At 42.4% G+C, this 23,916-nt stretch overlaps 1 protein-coding gene across 1 annotated transcript; it reads right to left on the bottom strand.

Annotated features, from left to right (window-relative positions):
* Nucleotides 1-2,786: 2,786 nt before the first annotated feature.
* Nucleotides 2,787-23,643, bottom strand: LOC126336585 (uncharacterized). Its single transcript, XM_050000443.1, has 3 exons — nt 23,593-23,643; nt 14,724-14,888; nt 2,787-7,557 (listed from the first exon to the last, which is right to left on the bottom strand). Exons 1-3 carry the CDS (start codon nt 23,639-23,641, stop codon nt 7,199-7,201), a joined length of 573 nt encoding a protein of 190 aa, XP_049856400.1. The 5' UTR covers nt 23,642-23,643; the 3' UTR covers nt 2,787-7,198.
* Between the last annotated feature and the right edge of the window lie 273 nt (nt 23,644-23,916).

Below are 23,916 nucleotides of genomic sequence, written 5' to 3'. Positions count from 1 at the left end.
GTATCATATCTCCATTCTCATCTTCCTCTACGTCCTCTTTCATTTCCATAATATTGCCCTCAAGTACATCTCCCTTGTACAGACACTATATATACTCCTTCTGCCTTTCTGCGTTCCCTTCTTTGCTTAGGATTGGTTGTCCATCAGAACTGTTGTTATTCATACAAGTGATTCTCTTTTCTCCAAAGGTATCTTTAATTTCCCTGTAGACAATATCTACCTTATCCCTAGCAATATATGCTTCTACATCCTTACATTCATCTTCTATTCATTCCTGCTTAGCCATTTTGCACGTCCTGTCGATTTAATTTTAAGACAATTGTGTTCCCTTTCGCCTACTTCATTTATTGCATTTTTATATTTTCTCCTTTCATTGATTAAATTCAATGTCTCTTGCATCACACAAGGATCTCTACTAGCCCCTATCTTTTTATCTACTTGATACTCTGCTGCCTCCGCTATCTCATCACTCAAAGTTACCCAATCTTCTATTGTATTCCTTTCCCCTGTACTTGTCAGTCGTTCCCTAATGCTCTCTCTGAAACCCTCTATATGAAATGTTCAAATGTGTGTGAATTCCTAAACACACACACACACACACACACAGGGCTCGAACCTCCGAAGGGAGAGGTCCTGCAATCCGTGACATGGCGCCTGTAACCGCGCGGCCACTCAGTGCTGAAACCCTCTACAACCTCTGGTTCTTTCAGTTTATCCAGGTCCCATCTACTTAAATTCCAGCCTTTTTGCAAGTTCTTCAGTTTTAATCTGCAATTCATAACCATAAATTGTGGTCACAGTCCCCATCTGCAACTGCAAATGTCGTAGAATTTAAAATCTGATTCCTAAATCTCTCCAAACAATTTTATAATCAATCTGAAACCTTCTCGTGTCTCCAGATGTCTTTCACGTATTCAACGTTCTTTTATGAATCTTAAACCAAGTGTTAGCTATGATTAAATTTCAGTGCAAATTCTGCCAGGTGGATTCTTTTTTCTTTCCTTTCCTCCAGCCCATATCCACCTACCACTTTTCCTTCTCTTCCTTTTCGTACTATCGAAATTCAGTCACCCATGAGTATTAAATTTTCGACTCCTTTAACTATCTGAATAAATTGTTTTATCTCATTATACATTTCCTCTATCTCCTCCTCATCTGCGGAGCTAGTAGACATATAAATTTGTACGTCTGTGGTGGGTGTAGGCTTCGTTTCTATCTTATCTACAATAATGTGTTCACAATGCTGTTCATAGTACCTTATCCACATTTCTATTTTTTTTACTCATTATTAAACTTACTTGTGCATTACACTCATTTGATTTAGTATTTATAAACCTGTATTTACCTGACCAGAAGCCCTGTCCCTCCTGCCACCGAACTTCACTAATTTACACAATGACTAACTTTAACCTATCGATTTCCCTTTTTAAATTTGTTTCTCCTGATAAAGACGTCCTCCTTTGTAGCCCCGCCCGGAGATCCGTAACATTTTCTCCAAGAGGATGCTATCCTCGTTGCTGCATGCCCTCGGGAAGAATTACGGCTGTAGTTTCCCCTTGCTTTCAGCCGTTCGCAGTACCAGCACAGCAAGGCTGTTTTGGTTGATGTTACGAGGCTATATCAGTCAATCATCCACACTGTTGCCCCTGCAACTATTGGAAAGGCTGCTGCCCCTCTCCAGGAACCACACTTTTGTTTGACCACTCAACAGATACCCCTCCGTTGCGGTTGCATGTACGGTATGGCTGTCTGTATCGCTGAGACACGCAAGCCTCGCCACCAACGGCAAGGTCCACGACTCATGCATCTATAGAGCAGTGCATGTATAGACGTATCCTTGTAAAAACTCGATAGAGGGTCTCTGTGGTCTTTCTTTCTCAGGTTCTGCGAGTACCTCCACAGAATAGGTCTAACTTATTTTGCGTTTCATTATTTGCCCCGTACGCAATACTGTACTCTAAATATTTAGATGTATTAACTTGTTCTATGATCCGCTTGCCAAAATCGATCTCCTTCTTCTGCATTTATCTACATACTGCGCAAGCCACCGTATGGCGCATGGCGGAGGGATCTTAACTCACATTGACTGAGGGCTCAAAAATGCCACTGAATTTTCTTCGCGGAGAAAATGTTCAGTTTGTATTCCCCTGTTATTTAACTTAAATTAAAAGTAATTCTTTGTAGGTAATTTTTATTCTGACTGTTAGTTGCATAGTGGACAGCAGAAGGCAGTATACTCGTATCCACACAGCAAATTTTAAAGAATTTTGTGATCTGTTCCCAATTTTTGGTTACATCGTCAATATACATACTAAAATGAGTGGGTCAAAGAGATCATCATTATCTGTCCACTTGGTATATTTCAGCTATATTATGCCTGCTGCCGGATATTTTATTTTGTTATTTGTATATAGAACCTTTCCTGTTCTTACAAGATGAGTTGGAATCCCCTGCTCCTTAAAATGCCACACAGTGAGTTTCGATTTAGTCCATCAAACATTTTTGGATTTAGTGAAGGCAAGAAAAGTATGTAAATTGAATTTATGATTTTTTTCTATTTAATGAAGCCTGTCCGCCTCTCGTGGTCTCGCGGTAGCGTTCTCGCTCTCGCGGTTCTAGGCTCGCAGTCCGGAACCGTGTGTCGGCTACGCAGGTTCGAATCCTGCCTCGGGCATGGATGTGTGTGATGTCCTTAGGTTAGTTAGGTTTAAGTAGTTCTAAGTTCTAGGGGACTGATGACCACAGCAGTTGAGTCGCATAGTGGTCAGAGCCATATGAACTTTTTTTTTCCGGGCTTCATTCCCAGCGGGGTCAGGGATTTTCACCTTTTTTCTTCGTCATCATCATTCATCCCCGTTACGGTCGGAGGAAGGCAACGGCAAACCACGTCCAGTAGGACCTTGCCCGGTACGGCGGTGCGGGCCTCCCGCATCGTTTCCTACGCTCTGTCAAGAGGCATTTCAATTTCCAATTGAGTCATAGTGAATATATGGTGAGCGAATGATGTTCCTTAGTGATAATAAAGATAAGCATCTGATGACAGCGTTTTGTTAAAATTAGCATACGATTTCTAACATGTATTTCGCAGGCCAATAACGCTTTAGTTCTAACGTTCTTAACTATTTCCTTTCTGGTAAATCTGGCCCATATTCCACTATTCGGGTATATAACCACTTTTTCAGTCACTGATAAAATTGAGTATTGTAAACATGTCATGCTAATAATTAATTGCTTGTCGAAAGACGTAGTTTACTTTACCGGAGGAGCCTCGGGAGTTCAATCCTAGTCAGTGATATATTAACACTGTGCATTGTAGCGAACTCCAGTGACGATGTTTATTAATAATAGTCTGATAATACGTTTATTTCATTTAAAGAACTACATTATGCAATTAGCATAAAGTACTTCTTACGAAAAAACTGGGTATCAATATTTTTCAAATATTTGGTGCATATTTCATCAGTTCCAAATTGATTTTAGCATATCCTGGTGGCTTCCCATTCCTCCTACAATTTAATGCATCCTATAGTTCCTCTCTGCTTCAACCAGAAACCTCTGACTGTCTTGAACTTTTGTCCAGACTCCTACAGTATTGTTACCAACTAGTTTCAGATATTGTGTTTATTTATAGATTGTCCTTATCTTTGTTTAAATGTTTCATTATTTTGTACGCTTTCTTTTGTCTTCCCGTTACATAATGTTCGATATCTGTAACATACATTTTCCCAACTATTGTTTTTAGCTTAACTGACTTTCGTTTCTGCTAGAGCTGATATTCTTTTATAATTTAGTCTCAGATCACTTTTGGAAACACTTTTCTTTCTTTGCTGCATTAATTAGTGCTTCATTTATATTATTCCGTTCCTGTTTGATATTATCCACTTTTAAATTTAAACTTATGTACTTCTCAATTTTAACTAATATATAATAATTGGATGCTCTCTTCTCGATTCGGATGCACTTTCCTTGTTGTATTATCATTATTTTGTTTCTGTTTAGAAGTTGTATTCCATAATTTAAGCAGTTTTATTCTTCAGACTAAAGAGACATGGTCTAAAGAACATCTGGATCTCTGAATACTTCTGTGTCTTGCATCAGAAATCAAGTCTTCTTATTTTATATCACGTAGCATACAGTTTTGGCAGAACCTATAGCTGCCCAGGTGTATCTGTGGATCTTTTTATGCCTGAAGAAAATGTTCGTTAGCCTTAACTCATTATTTAATAAGAATCACTTCTGTTTATATTCATTATGATTAATGACACATTTATTTCCCTTTCAGAACCAATAACATTTGCCATGTGTTGTTACCGACCTTTGCATTTAAATCTGTCGCCCTTATCAGATAACCATTGTTGTTTAAATTTCTCCGATTGTCGCTTCTCAAACGTGAATGTTGAGCGACAGAGGCTCGCTAGGATCGAAGTCTTTGAGAAGAAGTCTTTACCAAGCTATTCTCCTTGCAAAGTAGGATAAGGACTGGAAGGCAAAAATCTGTTTTAATGTCCAAGATCATGAAACGTTTCAAGCTAGGATACGGCAAGCAGTAAGGAAAACTCCCAAGGACTGTATTAAGAAATTTGCAAAACTAAATGAATTACTTGAACACTATTGAGTGTAGATCAGTGGTTATCCATTGCTCCAAAATGGGAAGGCCGACGATTTTGTTTACTGACAACATGTCGAGCGATGTGCTGGTCAAAGGTTCAGCGAAATTAACATTTTAGGGCAAATCTAAAGGGTATGCAAGACAGGTGCCCATACAGTTCGAACGAATAATAACAATTAATGTGACAAGCGCAAACATAGTGCTAACGTTAGACATGGAGACTGACTGCTGTTTAGTAAACAAAGGAAAGAGGAACATTTCCAGTCAAATTTAGATATGCCGTTGATGCATGAAATGTAATATTCAAATGAACATCAGATTATAAAATAGCAGAAATAGAAGAGGAAATATCTTTCCAAGAGTAGTTTAGTTTCTCAGAAACGCCTAGATATCGTTATTGGTTCTGATCTTATTTAGGAGTTGTAATACTTACCACTGAGTTTACGTGTTGTTTGTGCAGGTATTGCATATGTTTTTCACATATATCGGGAAAATCATCGGTGATGATTGTTGTGGCAGTGTCTGAGGACGACCGCAGTAAACACATTTGAAGAATCGGAGATGACACGTATTAGTGATAGAAGGCACCTTCGTCCAAATAGAAGAAACAATGTAGAGCGTAATGAAACTCCATTACGTCTGAAAACAGTGAAGAAACAACCTTGTTATTATGTTAGCTCTATTCAGAGATCAAAGATAAAGCAAGGCACTGCTCCCCTATTACACAACAAATAGCTGTTGTGAATAACGCAGAGAAAATGTGTACAAGATTTTCGAAATGACATGTCTTCTCTTTCAAGTTCATTGTTTTAATCATGATATGCAGTGTCTTATATGCCATATCTCATAAGTATCTCAAACACTGGAACAGCAGCCTATTCTAGAACTGGTATGTGTATAGGTGCCAGAATCGCAATACACACCTTCAATATCTTTCACAGCTCTTCCCTGATTTCATGTGTCCCTTCAATTTCATTTAGTTTCATGCATTTAAGGAATGTAACGGTATCGAAACGCTAATCTCATAAAATTTTTCTATTTATCAGACTAGGATTTCACATATAGTACATTTTATGATAGTTCAATGATAATAATAATTAAAATGTTATAAATAATAATATTATTAATAATAACGGTAATCACAGAGGTGGAAGGATGGTTCTGCGTGTATCTAAGGCCATTTTGAGTTATCTGTACAGTCTTGAAATTAATAATATATACCAATACTACTACCAACAGTAAAAAAAAGTAATAATACTAGTGGTTAGAAGAGAATGTACAACAGCAATCATCAGTAAGAATACAAAACTGAACAGCAGGACGTAATGAGCTCTAAGAACAGGAAGTTCAGGTAGGCTGCCCCAGCTAGGAACTTTGAAAAAGGAGGGTACTTGGTTGTAATGGTTAGGTCATTAGCTGTCTTTTTAAGCTGCAGCTGTAATTAATTTATCTGATATTGCCATATAGATCATTCCAAAGTCGGTATACTATCGAATTTTCACTTGTTTACGGCTATCTAGCATTTGTAGAAACATAAAGAGACACCCGTTCAGCACCTCATCTGTAAGTATCGTCTAAATCCTTCCTGATGAATGCGTATCACAGTTTACCTCAACATGTTGCGAAGTAGCAATTGCAGATTATTCGCTTCAGTCGTATTTATTATATGAAATTTCGTATTATTTTACCATTCACTATAGATTTAATTAGATGGCAGGTTTGTCGTGAGTCTAAAGCCGTTGTAAATAAATAGTTGTCACACTCCGCTTGTACTTAAAAGAGGCAAATTTTTGTTACGACGGTGTAATGAATATGGCTCCAACCCACGCAAATATCTCAGCAACGACTGCAGCTTTCACGGGCAGTTTGTTGATGTTTAGGATCCATTGTAGAAGTATAGTGAAGTGTACGTACTATCATATTCAGCAAACACCTTTGTTGTAACTGGTTGTGTGCTTATTCTTCACTTCGAAGCACCTTCCTGTTGATTGACTCTTCTACCATAAAATTAGAATTTTTCGAAACAAGTTTTTAGTGCAATACGTAATATAACTAGCGATGAAATCTAACAACATAACTTCATATTCCAAATGAAGTTCACTTTGAGTTTCCTACTTGAAACAATACGGTCAGCTGACTCGCTGCTCAGAGAAAACGGTCGAACAATGTTTGCTTTTTTGTGTCCTCATCTTAGTGTCATTGTATTAGCAAATATTTCTGATAAATTTTAGCTGAGATGCAAACCTAGACAGCAAACGTTTTACGGCCGTTTTCTTTGAGCAGCGAGTCAGCTGCCATATTGTCTGAAGCATGAACCACAGCAACAGCACGAAATACGAAGTCTTCAAGCCAGCACGAGGGAAGAGTCTCCTTTCAAACAACGGCGGTGGGCTGAATGGCTCTGAGCACTATGGGACTCAACATCTGAGGTCATCAGTCCCCTAGACTTAGAACTGCTTAAACCTAAGGACATCACCCACATCCATGCCCGAGGCAGGATTCGAACCTGCAGCAGCACGGTTCCGGACTGGAGCGCCTAGAACCGCCTAGCCACCGCGGCCGGCTGGTGGGATGATGTGGCACAACCTCTTAAGGAATAATGTACGACAGTCCGATAGCAATTCCAACTCCGTTCGTCAATGTATGGATGGGGGAAAAGGTGGAGAGGATCCTTGTTGTGTACCACGGGTAAATGCCGGACGTCTTGAACACGATTTTGAGAGTGTACTTGTGACCGTGGACGTCGGAGATGTAAGAGTGGATAAGCGGTGCGCCGTTGATCGTTGCATTCCACAGCGGGATGTCCAGCTCCTGCCCGTAGCTGACAATGCCACTGAAGGAACCGGACGCTTTCAAGTACGTCTGCACCCTGGACGTAGTGCTGTCGAGTTTCGTCTCGTACAGGAAAAGATCAACCGCTTCCTCGTACGTTACATTGGTCGATGTGCCTGTAAAGAGAAACAACAAAGAAATCTGTGAGCCAAAGGTATTTTGTATCAGGATCAGTTTTAAGCGATTTCATTTATTTACATATCGTGATAACGTGGGGATAAAATCCCCACATGGAATCAAAAGACAGGAGTTGAGAGAAGAGTTCCCCTTTAACGTCTTTATTGATGATGATCTAAAGGGTGAAGAGCTTGGTCATCAGCGATCTTACAAAATACAAATCTAGAAATCTGAACGATATCTGTTCTAACAAGACAAATTGCAGCGACTATTACTCAGTAGCATATACACTACTGGTCATTAAAATTGCTATACTACGAAGATGACGTACTACAGACGCGAAATTTAACCGACAGGAAGAAGATGCTGTGATATGCAAATGATTAGCTTTTCAGAGCACTCACACAAGCTGGGCGCCGGTGGCGACACCTACAAAGTGCTGAATTGAGGAAAGTTACCAACCGATTTCTCATTCACAAACAGCACTTGACCGGCGTTGCCTGGTGAAACGTTGTTGTGATGTCTCGTGTAAGGAGGAGAAATGCATCACGTTTCCGACTTTGATAAAGGTCGGATTGTAGCCAATCGCGATTGCCGTTTATCGTGTAGCGATATTGCCTCTCGGGTTGGTCGAGATCCAATGACTGTTAGCAGATCACGGAATCGGTGGGTTAAGGAGGGTAATATGGAACGCCGTGCTGGATCCTAACGGCCTCGTATCACTAGCAGTAGGGATGACAGGCATCTTATCCGCAGGACTGTAAAGGACCGTGCAGCCACGTCTCGATCCCTGAGTCAACAGATGGGGACGTTTGCAACATCCATCTGCACGAACAGTTCGAGAACATTTGCAGCAGCATGGACTATCAGCTCGGAGACCATGTCTGCGGTTACCCTTGACGCTGCATCACAGACAGGAGCGCTTGCAATGGTGCACTCAACGACGAACCTGGGTGCACGAATGGCAAAACGTCATTTTTTCGGATGAATCCAGGTTCTCTTTACAGCATCACGATGGTCGCATCCGTGTTTGGCGACATAGCGGGGAACGCAAATTGGAAGCGTGTATTCGTTATAGCCATACTGGCGTATCACCCAGCGTGATGGTATGGCATGCCATTGGTTACACGTCTCGGTCACCTCTTCTTCGCATTGGCGGCACAATGAACAGTGGACGTTACATTTCAGATGTGTTACGACCCGTGGCTCTACCCTTCATTCGATCCCTGCGAAACCCTACATTTCAGCAGGATAATGCAGGACCGCATGTTGCAGGTCCTGTACGGGCCTTACTAGATACAGAAAATGTTCGACTGCTGCCCTGGCCAGCACATTCTATAGATCTCTCCTCAATTGAAAACGTCTGATCAATGGTGGCCAAGCAACTGGCTCGTCACAATATGCCAGTCACTGCTCTTGATGAACTGTGGTATCGTGTTGAAGCAGCATGGGCAGGCGTATCAAGGCCGTTATTACGGCGAGAGGTGGTTGTTCTGGGTACTGATTTCTCAGGATCTATGTACCCAAATTGCGTGAAAATGTAATCACATGTCAGTTCTAGTATAATATATTTGCCCAAGGAATACCAGTTTATCATCTGCATTTCTTCTTGGTGTAACAATTTTAATGGCCAGTACTGTATTAGCAATATTCTTCAGATTGTCTGTCTACGACGTAAATATGTGAGTTCGTTATTGATAAAATCAGTTTATCAGTTACCTTGTTATGTACTGCACTCCACCATACTTTTGGACACATGTTAACATGAATGGTAATAACTGCGTTATATTATGCACAGCTGCATTAGTATTAGTATATTTTATCGGAGACAACTGATTTCGGTCGTCGTCTCCTCTGCACCAATGAGGAACGAAGACCCATACACCGACGTGACAAAAGCCATGGGACGGCGATGTGCCCATATACTGATGGGGTCAGTATGGTGTACACGGGAAAGAGAAGGACTGTGCTTTGCCGGAGCTATCAAAAATGGTTCAAATGGCTCTGAGCACTATGGGACTTAACATCTTAGGTCATCAGTCCCCTAGAACTTTGAACTACTTAAACCTAACTAGCCTAAGGACATCATACACATCCATGCCCGAGGCAGGATTCGAACCTGCGACCGTAGCAGTCCCGCGGTTCCGGACTGCAGCGATAGAATCGCACGACCACAGCGGCCGGCCCGGAGCTATCGTTTGTATTCAGATGATTAATGTGAAAAGTTTCCGACTTGGTTTTAGCCGCACGTTGCGAATTTACAGACTTTGAAAGCGGAATGGTAGTTGGAGCTAGACGCGTGGGACATTCCATTTCGGAAATCGTTAGGGAATTCAGTATTCCGAGATCTTCAGTATCAAGAGTGTGCCGAGACCACGAACAATGCAGTAACCGATGGCTTTCACTTAACGGTCAACATGCGTGCAGAAACATAATTAGTTCATAAATGGGTGCCTGCCTCTGTTATGTAAATATAAGTGCACTGCTTCTGAGGAGTGAGTTTCTTCGATTGGCTTAATCTATAAGACAGCTTGCACTACTTGCAGTAAGATATTCTGCTTATTCTGGCGTCAAATTTCTTATTTTACATGTTGTAAAGATTTTGCTGCTGAATAGGAACAGCGATCAAGTATGAATTTCCATCGCACCATCTGTAATGGAACTGTTATACGCCAAGGTCCTTATTGACTGGACAGTGTAGTTTTCTTTTTGTCTTACAACATGTCCACGGATATTGAAGTTTTTATTTACTTGTACTACAAACAGAGCAACATAACTAGCACGCGAGCAATGGGGCAAATGTGTGTTTTAATAGGGCTAAAGAAGGAATTTTACGCCAATCCATTTAATAAACAGTTTGATATGCGAGCCAGATACAGCAGACTAGTGCCGTCGGTGTCCAATGCGAATCGCGCACACCATATTGGCCACACGTATCGTATGCACAAGTTGCGTGGTTCCTGAGCGGTCACCAGCACGTTGAACTTGGCACGCGCAGCGTTGACGTTCGACAGCATGGTCCGTATGCACAAGTTGCGTGGTTCCTGAGCGGTCACCAGCACGTTGAACTTGGCACGCGCAGCGTTGACGTTCGACAGCATGGTCCGTGTGCCGACGGCTATATCGTAATCACGTAACTCCTTTTTTTGCAATCGAGCTAACTCAGCGTATGAATCATGACATGGTCAAACAGACCAGATTTTCCAGATATCACGCATACAATCGCTCAGAATTAGTTATAGCTGTCACTATTGTTGGATTTTGTCGTAGTAGTAAAGTTCACGAAAAGATACAATCGCATTTTGACTGTATGATATGCTACATTAGACGCCCTAGATCCTGTATTAAAGAATTATCGTATAGTCAAAAGGCGGTTATATCTTTGCGTAAATTTTATGTGACTGTGGTTCCACATGAAGGAATAATTAGCGGTGGTATAGGTTTAGCATAAAAAGTTAACGTTGTAAGTTTTTTACTCAGTGAACGGTTCATTTTGGAATTATTGTTGCAGGATAGTGGTTAGAATATTGGAAGTCGACTTGGTGAACAGATACAACATATATGTTTAGGACTTCCGTAATTAGAAAGAGAAATGAATGTAGCAGTCAAAAATCTAATACACTTTCTTTACACTGATGAGCCATAACATTATGACCACCTGCTCAATAGCTTGTTTGTCCGTCTTTGGAATGAAACACATCATTGATTCTGCATATCAAGGATCCAACAGTTTGTTGGTACGTTTGTGGAGGTATGTGGCATAAGACACCTGCGCACAAGTGATCTAATTCAAGTAAATAACGGGCCGCTGATTTACGTACGCGGTGATGGCGCTTCATAGCCACCCAGATGGGTCCCACAGGATTTACATCAGGCGAATTTGGTCATGGAGACATCAACACAAGTCCTCCATAATGCTCCTCAAATCACTGTGGTACGGTTCTGGTTCCGAGACACCGACAGTTACACTGCTGAAAGATGACATCGCCGCCAGTACAAATGACTCTGAGCTCTATGGGACTTAACATCTGAGGTCATCAGTGCCCTAGAACTTAGAACTACTTAAACCTAACTAACCTAAGGACATCACACGTATCCATGCAGGATTCGTACCTGCGATCGTAGCGGTCTCGTGGTTCCAGACTGCAGCGCCTAGAACCGCTTGGCCACACCGGCCGGCCCCGAGGCAGGATTCGAACCTGCGACCATAGCAGTCGCGAGGTTCCGGACTGAAGCTCCTAGAACCGCTCGGCCACCGCGGCCGGCATCGCTATCGGGAAAGACATCACGCATGAAGGGGTGCAGGAGGTTCGCAGCTGTCAGAATGTCTTCGATTATTACCACAGGTTCCATGCAAGCGCAGGAGAATGTCTCCTTTAGCATAATACTGCTGTCGCATGCCTGCGTCCATGGCACACTGAATGGTCCGAGCACGCGTTCACCTCCGTGGCGGCGTTTGTGGAGACGACCATCGACGTAGTGAGCAAGAATCTAATTCACCCGAAGAGCTGACACGTTTCCAAAGATGGTCGAATCCCAATAGTCCCGTGCCTACTGCAATCATAATTAGCTATGTCCTTGAGTCGACATGTGGACATGTAGAGGTGGCCTGCTGCGGAGCTCTATGTTTAACAATGTACGATGAACGGTGTGTTCCGAAACACTTGTGCGTGCACCAGCATTGTGTTCTTTCGGCAGAGATGCTACAGATCACCGTCTATCCTACTTTACAGAGCAGGCAAGCCTCTGAACACCACGTTCTGTGAAGAGTCGCGGACGTCCAACCACTTAGCGCCTAAAGGTAGTTTCACTGTCCTTCTACCTCTTTCCGTAGATGCTCACGACAGTTGCCCATGAACAGTAGACCACCTTCGTCCTTTTCGAGCTACTCGTTCACAGACCCTACGTAATAATAATCTGACCGCTGTCAAAGTCGCTTATCTCAATGCATTTTCCCATCTGTAGCCCATATCCTCGCTAGGATGACCCCCCGTCCGTGTCTGCTTCACTTACATAGTTCTGTTGCCGCGTCTCGTGCCCGCAGCCGCGTGGCATTAGCCGAGCGGTCTGCGGCGCTGCCGTCATGGACTGTGCGGCTGGTCCCGGCAGAGGTTCGAGTCCTCCCTCCGGCATGGGTGTGTGTGTTTGTCCTTAGGATAATTTAGGTTAAGTATTGTGTAAGCTTAGGGACTGATGACCTTAACAGTTAAGTCCCATAAGATTTCACACACATTATTTTATTTTGTGCCCGCAATGCCACCAGATGGCATCCAACGTTGCGGAGGGCAGTGGTCATAATGTTTTGGCTTATCAGTGTATTTCGTACCAACGTAAATCGAAATAAATTCGGAACAGACTCAGGGATCTCGGGTAGCATAGCTGCTCCGTTAAGTGGAGGTTGTGGTTCGAGTCCTACACCGAACATAAATGGGAGTTGCAGAGTGTATATTTTAGAGTAAGAGAATCACAGAGATTATCGTAAATGCTTGTCAACCGAATATGATGTTGCGAGAGTTATCACGCAAATTTAGAATTTTGAAGGTAACACGTAAACAGTGAATGCTGCTTCTGGGTCCAATAAATCAGCAAATAAAGGCAAAGTAGTCGTGAACTCGAGGTTTTTTTGAATACCATAGTGCTTCACTAGGCAAGGTAGAAAGCCGTTGCCTTCCTGAGACCTTATGCCTGGCATACTCAGAGAAAAACTACATTTTAATATGGACTATGACAGATGGTACAACTCGCAATTACCAGAAAAATGTTGACGTTGAAACGTCCCCTTTGAAAAATTAATGAATTACTGTGCTGATAAACCTCTTACGTTAATTGATTTTCAAACTGCTGAGCAAAACTGAACGTACTCAGACATTACTCTCTTTACTTATTCTGATCAACACTAAACTGACACACAATATTTTTAGCGCAACGCAATCTGATTTTCAATACTACCTACAAAAGAATGGCCCTGACTAACAATAACCTTTACCTTTCATGAATCACTCACATCACAGAAATCTTCGTTACTCGAACTACTGCAATACAGCGAGCGCCAATACTGCAAGCTAAATAAAAGATTCTAACTACTGAAGGCACTAACTACTGATAGGCATGGTTAGCAAATGAAAGATTTTGATAGAGAACAAACAATGTATTTACCTTAATAGTGTTCAAAAGTCATAATATGTATATCAGTTGATAACATCCAGTCTTAAAAACCAACTTTACTCTCTCTGATGGACACACGTCCAGATCATCCGCTCTCAAAGCTCCACCATCTCACTCCCCAAATCCACCACTGCTGGCGGCTCACCTCCAACTGCACAATGCTACGCGCTGTTCACATCCAACTGCCCAACATTAAAATAACAAAATTTCTAACAATGCAGATCAGCCAAAGACTGCACACAGCACAGTCAGTGACTTTCATACAGAGCGCTACGTGGCGTTACCAACATAAAAACCTAAACAGCCTACTTATAACTTCATAGAACTGAGAAACAACACCCAGTCCGCAACTGGAATATTTCAACTCATACAAGTACTTGAGTGTAACAGTCTTTAAGAACATGAAATGGAATGATAACAGGCATCGGTTGTAAGCAAAGCGTGAGGCAGACTTCGGTTCATTAGTAGAAAACTACAGAAGTACAATCAATCCACGAAGGAGATTGTTTACGAAATACTTGTGAGAGTCATTGTACAGTAATACTCAAATGTGTGAGATACGTGCCAAATACAACTAACGGGGGATACTGAACGTATCAAAGAAGAGCAACACGAATGGGCATAGGTTTTATAAATCAAAAGAGCATCGTATAAGTGCTGAAAGACCTGAACTGCAAAAGAATCTGAACTAGCTGCAATCTGCCCCATGAAAGCCTACCTGCAAACCTTCATGAACCAGCTTTAAAGGACTAATCTAGGTACATACTACGTTTCGCTCCATTGGGAATTACGACGACAGATTTAACTAACTACAGTGCATGCGGAGGCGTTCAAGCTATTATTCTTAACACTCTCGATAAGTGAGAGACAAAAATCGTAAGACTTACCAGGTATCAAACCCCCACCCTTGGATGTATAGTCTGGCACCTAATCGCCGCGTTCATAACGACTGAATACTTTAAGGTACTTTGAAATCAGTAGCCGTTTTAACCGTGTCTACCTGGACTGCAGACGTTGACTTGCGACGGAATAACGATGGACGTCAGGTTGAATCCAGAATTCTTGAAATACCACGTCTCGTTGTGAGGTCCTGACTTGGAGCCGTAGAGTAAGTCGGGGTCCTTGGGGTTACGCACAACCTCTTCGTACCGCGGATACTGCGCCACTGCAACAGCAAGAGAACATTTGAATCTCAACTACCCTAAAAGTCAAAGTTTCAAGTAGAAACAAGATTTCAGGAATCCACACATTATGAAAACTGTGTATGGTTTCTGCGCTATATCATTTTATCTCTGTATCACCTATCAGTCCCATGAACCCCTGACAATCTCAAACACTTATCAGTATCCACCCTCTTGTTCTTGGGGGTGGAAAAATGCCCCTAAAGGCGGAAAAATGAGCAATGATCAACGGCACGAAGATGCAGAAGGCAATGGAAACAACTGCATTAAAGACAAATACTGTGTATCCACAGGACACGTAGTCTCTAACGAAAAATTGGAATGATGACCTCTCCATCGGCAAAAGATTCGGGAACGTCCCCCATTCGGATCTCCGGGAGGGGACTGCCAAGGCGGAGGTGACCATGAGAAAAAGATTGAATAAACAACTCAAGGACAATGTTCTACAAGTCGGGGTGTGGAATGTCAGAAGTTTGGACGTGGTAGGGAAACTAGAAAATCTGAAAAGGTAAATGCTAAGACTCAATCCACATTAGTAGAGGACAGAGATGTGAGTTGGAAAGAAGACAAGATTTCTGATCGGATGAGTATAGGGTAATATCAACAACAGCAGAAAATAGTGTAACGGGAGCAGAATTCGTTATGATCAGTAAGGTAGGGCAGATAGTAGTTACTGTGAACAGTACAGTGATAGGATTGTTCTCACCAGAATCGGCAGCAAACCAACGGCGACAATAATAGTTATATGTGCCGACTTGCAAACCGAAAATGAAGAGATAAAGTATCTGAGGAAGCTGAATGGGCAATTCAGTAACTAAAGAGAGATAAAAATCTAATAGTCGTCGGGATTGAAATGCAGTTGCAGGGGAAGCGAGTAGAAGAAACGGCTACAGGATAATATGGTACGGGTGGTACGGGAACATTTCAGTTAGATTACATCATGATTAGGCAGAGATTCCAAAATCAGATATTTGATTTTGTGGCGTACCCAGAATCAGATATAGACTCACATCACGATTTAGTAGTGACGAAGTGCAGCCTGAAGTTTAGTAGACTAGTCAGGAAGAATCAATGAAAAGAAATGGAATATATAAGTACTAAGAAATGAAGAGATGCGCATAAAGTTCTCTGAGGCTATAGATACTGCGATAATAATTAGCTTAGTTGACGAGGAATGGACATCTCTAAAACCGGAAATCAAAGAAGTTGGAGAGAAAAACATAGGTACAAAGAAGGTAGCTGCGAAGAAATCATCGGTAACACAAGTAATACTTCAGTTGATCGATGGAAGAAGGAAGCAAAAAAAATGTTCATGGGCATTCAGGAATACAAAAAGTCACTTAGAAATGAAATAAACAGGAAGGACAGGGAAGCTAATGCGAAATGGCTGCTGGAAAAATGTGGAGAAATCAAAAATGAAATGATTATCGGAACCACTGACTTAGCATAAAGAAAAGTGTAAATACCCTTCAGTGAAATTAAAATCAAAGATGGTAACATTAATAGCGCACTGGTAATTCCACTGTCAAATGAAGAGGTGTATGGATGTGTGTGTGTGCGTGTGTGTGTGTGTGTGTGTGTGTGTGTGTGTGTGTGAAAGTGGGAGAGAGAGAGAGAGAGAGAGAGAGCAGATAGGTCTAAGGAGTACGCTGAAGACCCTATGAGGCGGAAGATTTGTCTGACGACGTGACAGGAGAAGAAACACGAGTCGATGTAGAAGAGATTCGAGATCCAGCATCAGAATTAGAATTTAAAAGAGCTTTGGAGAACTTATGATCGACTAAGGTAGAAGGAATTTTTAACATTCCATCAGAATTTCGAAAACCATTCGGGAGATGGCAACAAAACGCTCATTCACGTTCATGTGTGGAATGTTTGTAATATACAGGATATTACTAAAAGGTACGGCCAAACTTTCAGGAAACATTCCACACACACAAATAAAGAAAAGGTTATGTGGACATGTGACGGAAACGCTTAATTTTCATGTTAGAGCTCATTTTAGTTTCGTAAGTATGTACTGTACTTCCTCGATTCACCGCCAGTCGACCCAAATGAAGGAAGGTAGTGTTGACTTTAATGCTTGTGTTGACATGCGACTCATTGCTCTACAGTACTAGCATCAAGCACATCAGTACGTAGCTTCAACATGTTAGTGTTCATCACGAATGTGGTTTTGCAGCCAGTGGAATGTTTACAAATGCGGAGTTGGCAGATGCCCATTTGATGTATGGATTAGCACGGGGCAATAGCCGTGGCGCGGTACTTTTGTATCGAGACAGACTTCCAGAACGTAGGTGTCCCGACAGGAAGACGTTCGAAGCAATTGATCGGCGTCTTAGGGAGCACGGAACATTCCAGCCTATGACTCGCGTCTGGGGAAGATCTAGAACGACGAGGACACCTGCAATGGACGAGGCAATTCTTCGTGCAGTTGACGATAACCCTAATGTTAGCGTCAGAGAAGTTGCTGCTGTACAAGGTAACGTTGACCACGTCACTGTATGGAGAGTGCTACGGGAGAACCAGTTGTTTCCGTACCATGTACAGCGTGTGCAGGCACTATCAGCAGCTGATTTGCCTCCACGGGTACACTTCTGCGAATGGTTCATCCAACAATGTGTCAATCCTCATTTCAGTGCAAATGTTCTCTTTAAGGATGAGGCTTCATTCCAACGTGATAAAATTGTAAATTTTCACAATCAACAATTGTGCAATTGTGCAATCACATCATCAACACAGATTTTCTGTGAACGTTTGGGCAGGCATTGTTGGTGATGTCTTGATTGGGCCCCATGTTCTTCCACCTACGCTCAATGGAGCACGTGATCATGATTTCGTACGGGATACTTTACAAGTACGACACAACCAGTGGTTCATGCACGATGGAGCTCCTGCACATCTCGTGTTCGTACGCTTCTCAACAACAGATTCGGTGACCGATGGATTGGTAGAGGCGGACCAATTCCATGGCCTCCACGCTCTCCTGACCTCAATCCTCTTGACTTTCATTTATGGGGGCATTTGAAAGCTCTTGTCTACGCAACCCCGGTACCAAATGTAGAGACTCTTCGTGCTCCTATTGTGGACGGCTGTGATACAATACGCCATTCTCCAGGGCTGCATCAGCGCATCAGGGATTCCATGCGACTGGGTGGATGGATGTATCCTCGCTAACGGAGGACATTTTGAACATTTCCTGTAACAAAGTGTTTGAAGCCACGCTGGTTCGTTCTGTTGCTGTGTGTTTCCATTCCATGATTAACGTGATTTGAAGAGAAGTAATAAAATGAGCTCTAAAAGTGAAACTAAGCGTTTCCGGACACATGTCCACATAGCATATTTTCTTTCTTTGTGTGTGAGGAATGTTTCCTGAAAGTTTGGTCGTACCTTTTCGTAACACCCTGTATATCACGAAATACCATTCAAACAATTCCGAGGACTGCAAGAACAGACAAGTGGGTGAGTTATTGCACAGTCAGCTGCACAGCTCTTGCATCCAAGTTGCTGACAAGAATAATGGAAAGAAAAATGGAAAATAAAATGGAGATGTATTAGATGACGATCAGATTTGCCATTAAGAAAGGTCAAGGCACCGGAGAGGCAACTCTGACGTTGCGGTTGATACTGGAAGCAAGACTAAAGCCTTGAAAAAGCGTTCGACAGTGTAAAATGGTGCAAGATATTTGAAATTCTCAGATAAATAGGGGTAAGCTACTGGTAATGTACAATACGTACAAGAGCCAAGTGGGAAAAATAAGCATCGGAGACGAAGAACGAAGTGCTGTGTTTAACAGGGGAGTAAGACAGGGATGTAATATTTCGCCCCTACTGTTTAATCTGTACATCGAAGCAGCTTTTACGGAAATAAAAGAAAGGGCTCGCATAGAAAAATTTAAGTGCTCGTTTATCCCGCGCGCCATTCGAGAGTTGAATGGTAGAGAGACAGCTTGAAGGTGGTTCATTGAACCCTTTGTCAGGCGCTTTATTGTGAATAGCAGAGTAATCACGTAGACATAGATGTAGGAATGGAATTAAAATTCAAGGCGAAAGGATATGGGCGATAAGATACGCTGATAACATTGCTATTCTAAGTGAAAGTGAAGAAGAATTACAGTGTCCCCTGAATGGAACGAAGAGTCTAATGAGTACAGAATATGGAGTAATAGTAAATCGAAGAAAGATGAAAGTAATGAGAAGTAACAGAAATGAGAACAGCGAGAAGCTTAACATAAGGACTGGTGACCACGAAGTAGATGAAGTTAAGGAATTCTGCTATCTGATCAGCAAAATAACCCACGACGGTCGGAGCAAGGATCGCATAAAAAGCAGAGTAGCATTGGCGAAAAGGGCATTCCCGACCAAGAGATACCAGTATCAAACATAGGCCTTAATTTGATGAAGAAATTTTTGAGAATGTACATTCGGCGCACAGCATTGTATAATAGTGAAACATGGACTGTGGGAAAAACAGAAAAGAAGAAAATTCGAAGCATTTAAGATGTAGTGGTACAGAAGATTGTTGAAAGCTAGGTAGACTCACAAGGTAAGGAATAAGAAGTTTCTCCGTGGAATCGGTGAGGAAAGGAATGTACGGAAAAAACTAATCAAAAGAAGGGACGGAATGGTAGGACATCTGTTAAGACATCAAGGAATAACTTCCATGGTACTACTGTAGAGGAAGACAGAGATTGAAGTACAGCCAGCAAATAACTGAGGTCTTAGGTTGGAAGTGCTACTCTGAGATGAAGAGGATGGCACAGGAGAGGAATTCATGGTGGGCTGCATCAACGCAGCCAGAAGAAAGCTGTTTGTTGTTGTTGTGGTCTTCAGTCCGGAGACTGGTTTGATGCAGCTCTCCATGCTACTCTATCCTGTGCAAGCTACTTCATCTCCCAGTACCTACTGCAACCTACATCCTTCTGAATCTGCTTAGTGTATTCATCTCTTGGTCTCCCTCTACGATTTATATCCTCCACGCTGCCCTCCAATACTAAACTGGTGATCCCTTGATGCTTCAGAACATGTCCTACCTTCTTCTAGTCAAGTTGTGCCACAAAGTTCTCTTCTCCCCAATTCTATTCAATACCTCCTCATTAGTTATGTGATCTACCCACCTAATCTTCAGCATACCTGCCCTTTGAGATTTGTTCCTCAATTTGGTCATACGGACATAGACGTGTAAATAAAACAACGAAGATGTTACGACGCCAGAGAATAACTTTAGTCCTAGAGGGAGCTGTAGAGAGTTAAAAACTGTAGAAGAACACAGAGATTGGAATATATCCAGCAGACAGTTGCGGACGCAGTGTGTAAGTGTTACTCTGAGATGAAGAGGCTTGCACGACAGGAATTCGTGGTTCAACAATCCACAGCAGGGGATGCAACGTCGAGCAGTAGGTAAAGCCTTTCTCTTAATATTGCGATAGCGTGTAAGTCAAACACCATTTTCCTTCCTCTCGGATACACTGGTGAGCCAAACATCATGACCATCACCCACTGCAAGTCTGAATGTCAATTGATGCCACTATGACCACTTAAGGCGATAAGATAAGTGTGTAAGCGAGGCAGAGAAGAATGGGAAATCATTCTATGGACTATACGAGCCGTCAATGGGGAAATCGCTGTCAAACGACACTGACAAAGCGCCGATCGCTGTGACCCGCTACCTGGAACGAGCAGCTCGGAAACGGAGAAGTTTGGCTCTTCGCGTGCTGCTGTAGTGAATATCTATGGAAAGCGTTTAAAGGACGCTGAAGCCGCGGCTGGGCGGCGAGGTTTTGGTCCTCCACGGCGCGTCAGAATACATGGACTTCGGAGGCTTGGCCCCCTCTCCCAATGGAAGATAGGCTGCGATCTATGACAGAACTCACGGCAAAGTGCGATGCTAGCGCAGGCACTAAATGGTTGGGTTGGGTAGTTTGGGGGAAGAGACCAAACAGCGAGGTCATCGGTCTCATCGGATTAGGGAAGGAAGTCGGCCGTGCCCTTTCAAAGGAACCATCCCGGCATTTGCCTGGAGCGATTTAGGGAAATCACGGAAAATCTAAATCAGGATGGCCGGACGCGGGATTGAACCGTCGTCCTCGCATGTCCAGTGTGCTAACCACTCCGCCACCTCGCTCGGTGCAGGCACTAGTGTTTCGGTGCACAACGTTAAGCGCGCATCCTACACAGACAACGGATGGAAATCATTTACCTCCAATATGATGGACGAGACAAACTATGAGCAACGTATAAATTGATTGTAAATGACGCTCTAGAGGAGTACGTGCCGACTAGGTATATTAAGAACGGAAAACACACCATGGTCTAATAACAAATTTCGGAATTGTTAACGAAAGACCAGGAGCACGACAAAAATTCTTGTTCTACGTAAAACAGCTATGTAGGTTGACGGCTTCTATTCAACACTCGTCGACCAGTCTGGTGCGGCAACAGAAGGGATCAAGAGGACATTTTATGTACAAAAAAAAATCATTTCTCACACGAAGATTATACAGATATACCATCGTTTGACCATCGCACAAAGTTCCATACGCAGGACCTATAATCAGGCATCACTGGCGTTGAGAAGCGACTGAAAGACTTGCAAACACACAGAAGTCGCCAGGTCCGGATGGAATGCCGATTTGGTTTCACAGACAGCACTCTTCGGCCTCTTACTTAGCTTGTTTTGCATCACGAATCTCTAGACCAGTGCAATGTCCGAAGCGACTGGTAAAACTCGTTGATGATTGCTCTTGTTAAGAAGAGCGAAACAATAGACCCGCAAAATTAACTGACCAGTATCCCTGACGTCATTTTGCTTGGGACAGCAAAAGTTCCGTCCACAAATTAGCACATATTTAGAAAGCATCCATCCTTTGATAATCGGCTCGCGTTCTCACACGATAACCTGAGAATCATGGATCAGGGGCAACAGCGAAATTCTGTATTCCTAGATTCCCAGAAGACCCACAGTGACCCACTTCACTGTTACCTCACAACCAAACATTCCAAGGAAGCTGATAAACCGTTCTTTTCTTCGAAAGGGAATGAAAACCCTTAACTGTGAACCCTTAACCAGCTGCGAACTTCAACGATGTCACATAATCAAAGAGTAGTGTTATTTATTGATGGAAAATAAAATTACGTTATTGATTACTTATTTTTTTCTGATTTAACGATATTTTATCTGATTTCAGATATCCAGTGTCAGCGAGAAAGCGTTACTATCTTGCTACCGAACCACTAACGCAGGGAAGCTGTACACAGATGCCGCGAATCTTGTTTTGCCAGCAGCCCTTGATATCGTTGAAATTATGTTGGGTAAGCAGCAGACAAACAAGCTATAAATCTTTCCACTTTCTGATTACAACTGAACGCAGAATAAACGATATGGCTGATGATATTCGAGAACTACTAGTCGAAAAATTAAACAAGAGCTCACATTTTGCTCTGCAGTTTGAATAACCTATTGATGTTTCAGTCTGTACGTAATTTACGGTATCTGTGCTCTCAGAAGCAGATGAAAGTGTTACAGAAGACCTTGTATTTTGCAAAGCACTTCTTGCGAACACTACGGGCTTTTAGAAAGCACTCGCAGCTAAGAGATTGATTAGAGAAAATGTGTCGCTATTTGTATTGATGATGCTGGCAATGAAAGTGGTTTCGTTACGAAATTAAAATCAGTGAAGCCAGATGTTTCATTGAAGAACTGCTTCCTTCAGCGACAAGCTCTGGTGGCCACGGTTTTACGTTCTGACTTAAATGACGTGCTTCGAAAGACGATCAGTGTTGTGAACCCTTTTAAACGTAAAGCCTTACGAACTTAACTATATACAATCATTTGTTAAGACATGTGTTTGCTCCATGAAAATCACATTTAGCACGCAGAGGTCAAGTGGTTTTCCAAAGGAAAGGTACTGACATGAGTTCTGGAACTAAAAGCTGAACTGTTAATGTTATTGCGAAATTCTAAACTTGGATATACGAATTATTTTTGTTACCCTGTTTAGCTATTACAATTAGAATTTCGCGCCGATCTTCTTAACGATCTATATATTTGAAGCAAGAGCTTTCGAAGGAGACAGAGAAATGTTATAAAGGCCAAGAATTAAGTGAAAGGATTCCTCACGACGCCATCAACGTTTTTACAATAGGTGGAGTTTGAGGTTTTATTTTCGTTCAGAATATTCTCGAAGAAACTGCAATGGACCAGTCGGTGATAAAAAGTCAACCTCAGCCTATAGGCGTCATTGGATGTGGATATGGAGGGGTGTGAGGTCAGCACGCCGCTCTATCAGCTGTTGTCAGTTTTCGTGACCGGAGCCGCTATTCCTCAACCAAGGACTTCCTCAATTTGCCTCACAAGGGTTGAGTGCGCCCCGCTTGCCAACAGCGCCCAGCAGACCAGATTGACGCCCATCCAAGTGCTAATCAGCCCCGAGGGGACGGTGATCCCACTGCGGCAAGGTTGTTGGCATTTTCAAACCAACGAATGTTTCACATCAACGAATGTATATTCCTTTGATTTAGAATTTTCTGATTCTGTTAAGCAACGTATCATACTGTTTACTGTGATGGACGGTCCAATACAACTTTCAGAAAAGAGTTTCGAAGAACCTTTCGTGTCCCACAGTACCCGATCTTCCTCTAACTTGAAAGATCACCGTAGTTTCATTGCTAGCCTCGTATCTCTCTTACCGGATCCTGAAACAGCCAACAGCAGGGCGACCACCAAACTCTTCATCATTGCAGCTGGAGGCGGATGCATAACTGCTACCGTTCTGCGGTCTCCTTTATAAGACGATCCTGTTTCCTACTGCGGTGGAACAGAATTATCTCTAAGATTATCTCTAAGACCTCACCGAGGAACTGGGTCTTAAATGTTGTGTATCGCGTTCGTCGCACCATCGGATTATATCGTACAAACAGTATTAGTGTTCCAAAGTGCTCGCACAACAACGCGAGATAAATAACGTAAATATGTTTTCAGACTCGTGGTACAATCTCGGCGATAAGAAAAAC

Source organism: Schistocerca gregaria, chromosome 2, assembly GCF_023897955.1.
Source record: "Schistocerca gregaria isolate iqSchGreg1 chromosome 2, iqSchGreg1.2, whole genome shotgun sequence".
In the NCBI taxonomy this organism is placed as follows: Eukaryota; Metazoa; Arthropoda; class Insecta; order Orthoptera; family Acrididae; genus Schistocerca; species Schistocerca gregaria.
Note: the sequence above shows the minus strand (reverse complement) of the source record. Positions and strands in the feature narration are given on the sequence as shown.

Coding starts and splice junctions, on each gene's coding strand:
- LOC126336585 (XM_050000443.1), bottom strand. CDS start 23,641: ATGATGAAGAGTTTGGTGGTCGCCCTGCTGTTGGCTGTTTCAGGATCC. Junction 14,889..23,592: donor GTTGGCTGTTTCAGGATCCG/GTAAGAGAGATA, acceptor TTGCTGTTGCAG/TGGCGCAGTATCCGCGGTAC. Junction 7,558..14,723: donor AGTCAACGTCTGCAGTCCAG/GTAGACACGGTT, acceptor TTCTCTTTACAG/GCACATCGACCAATGTAACG.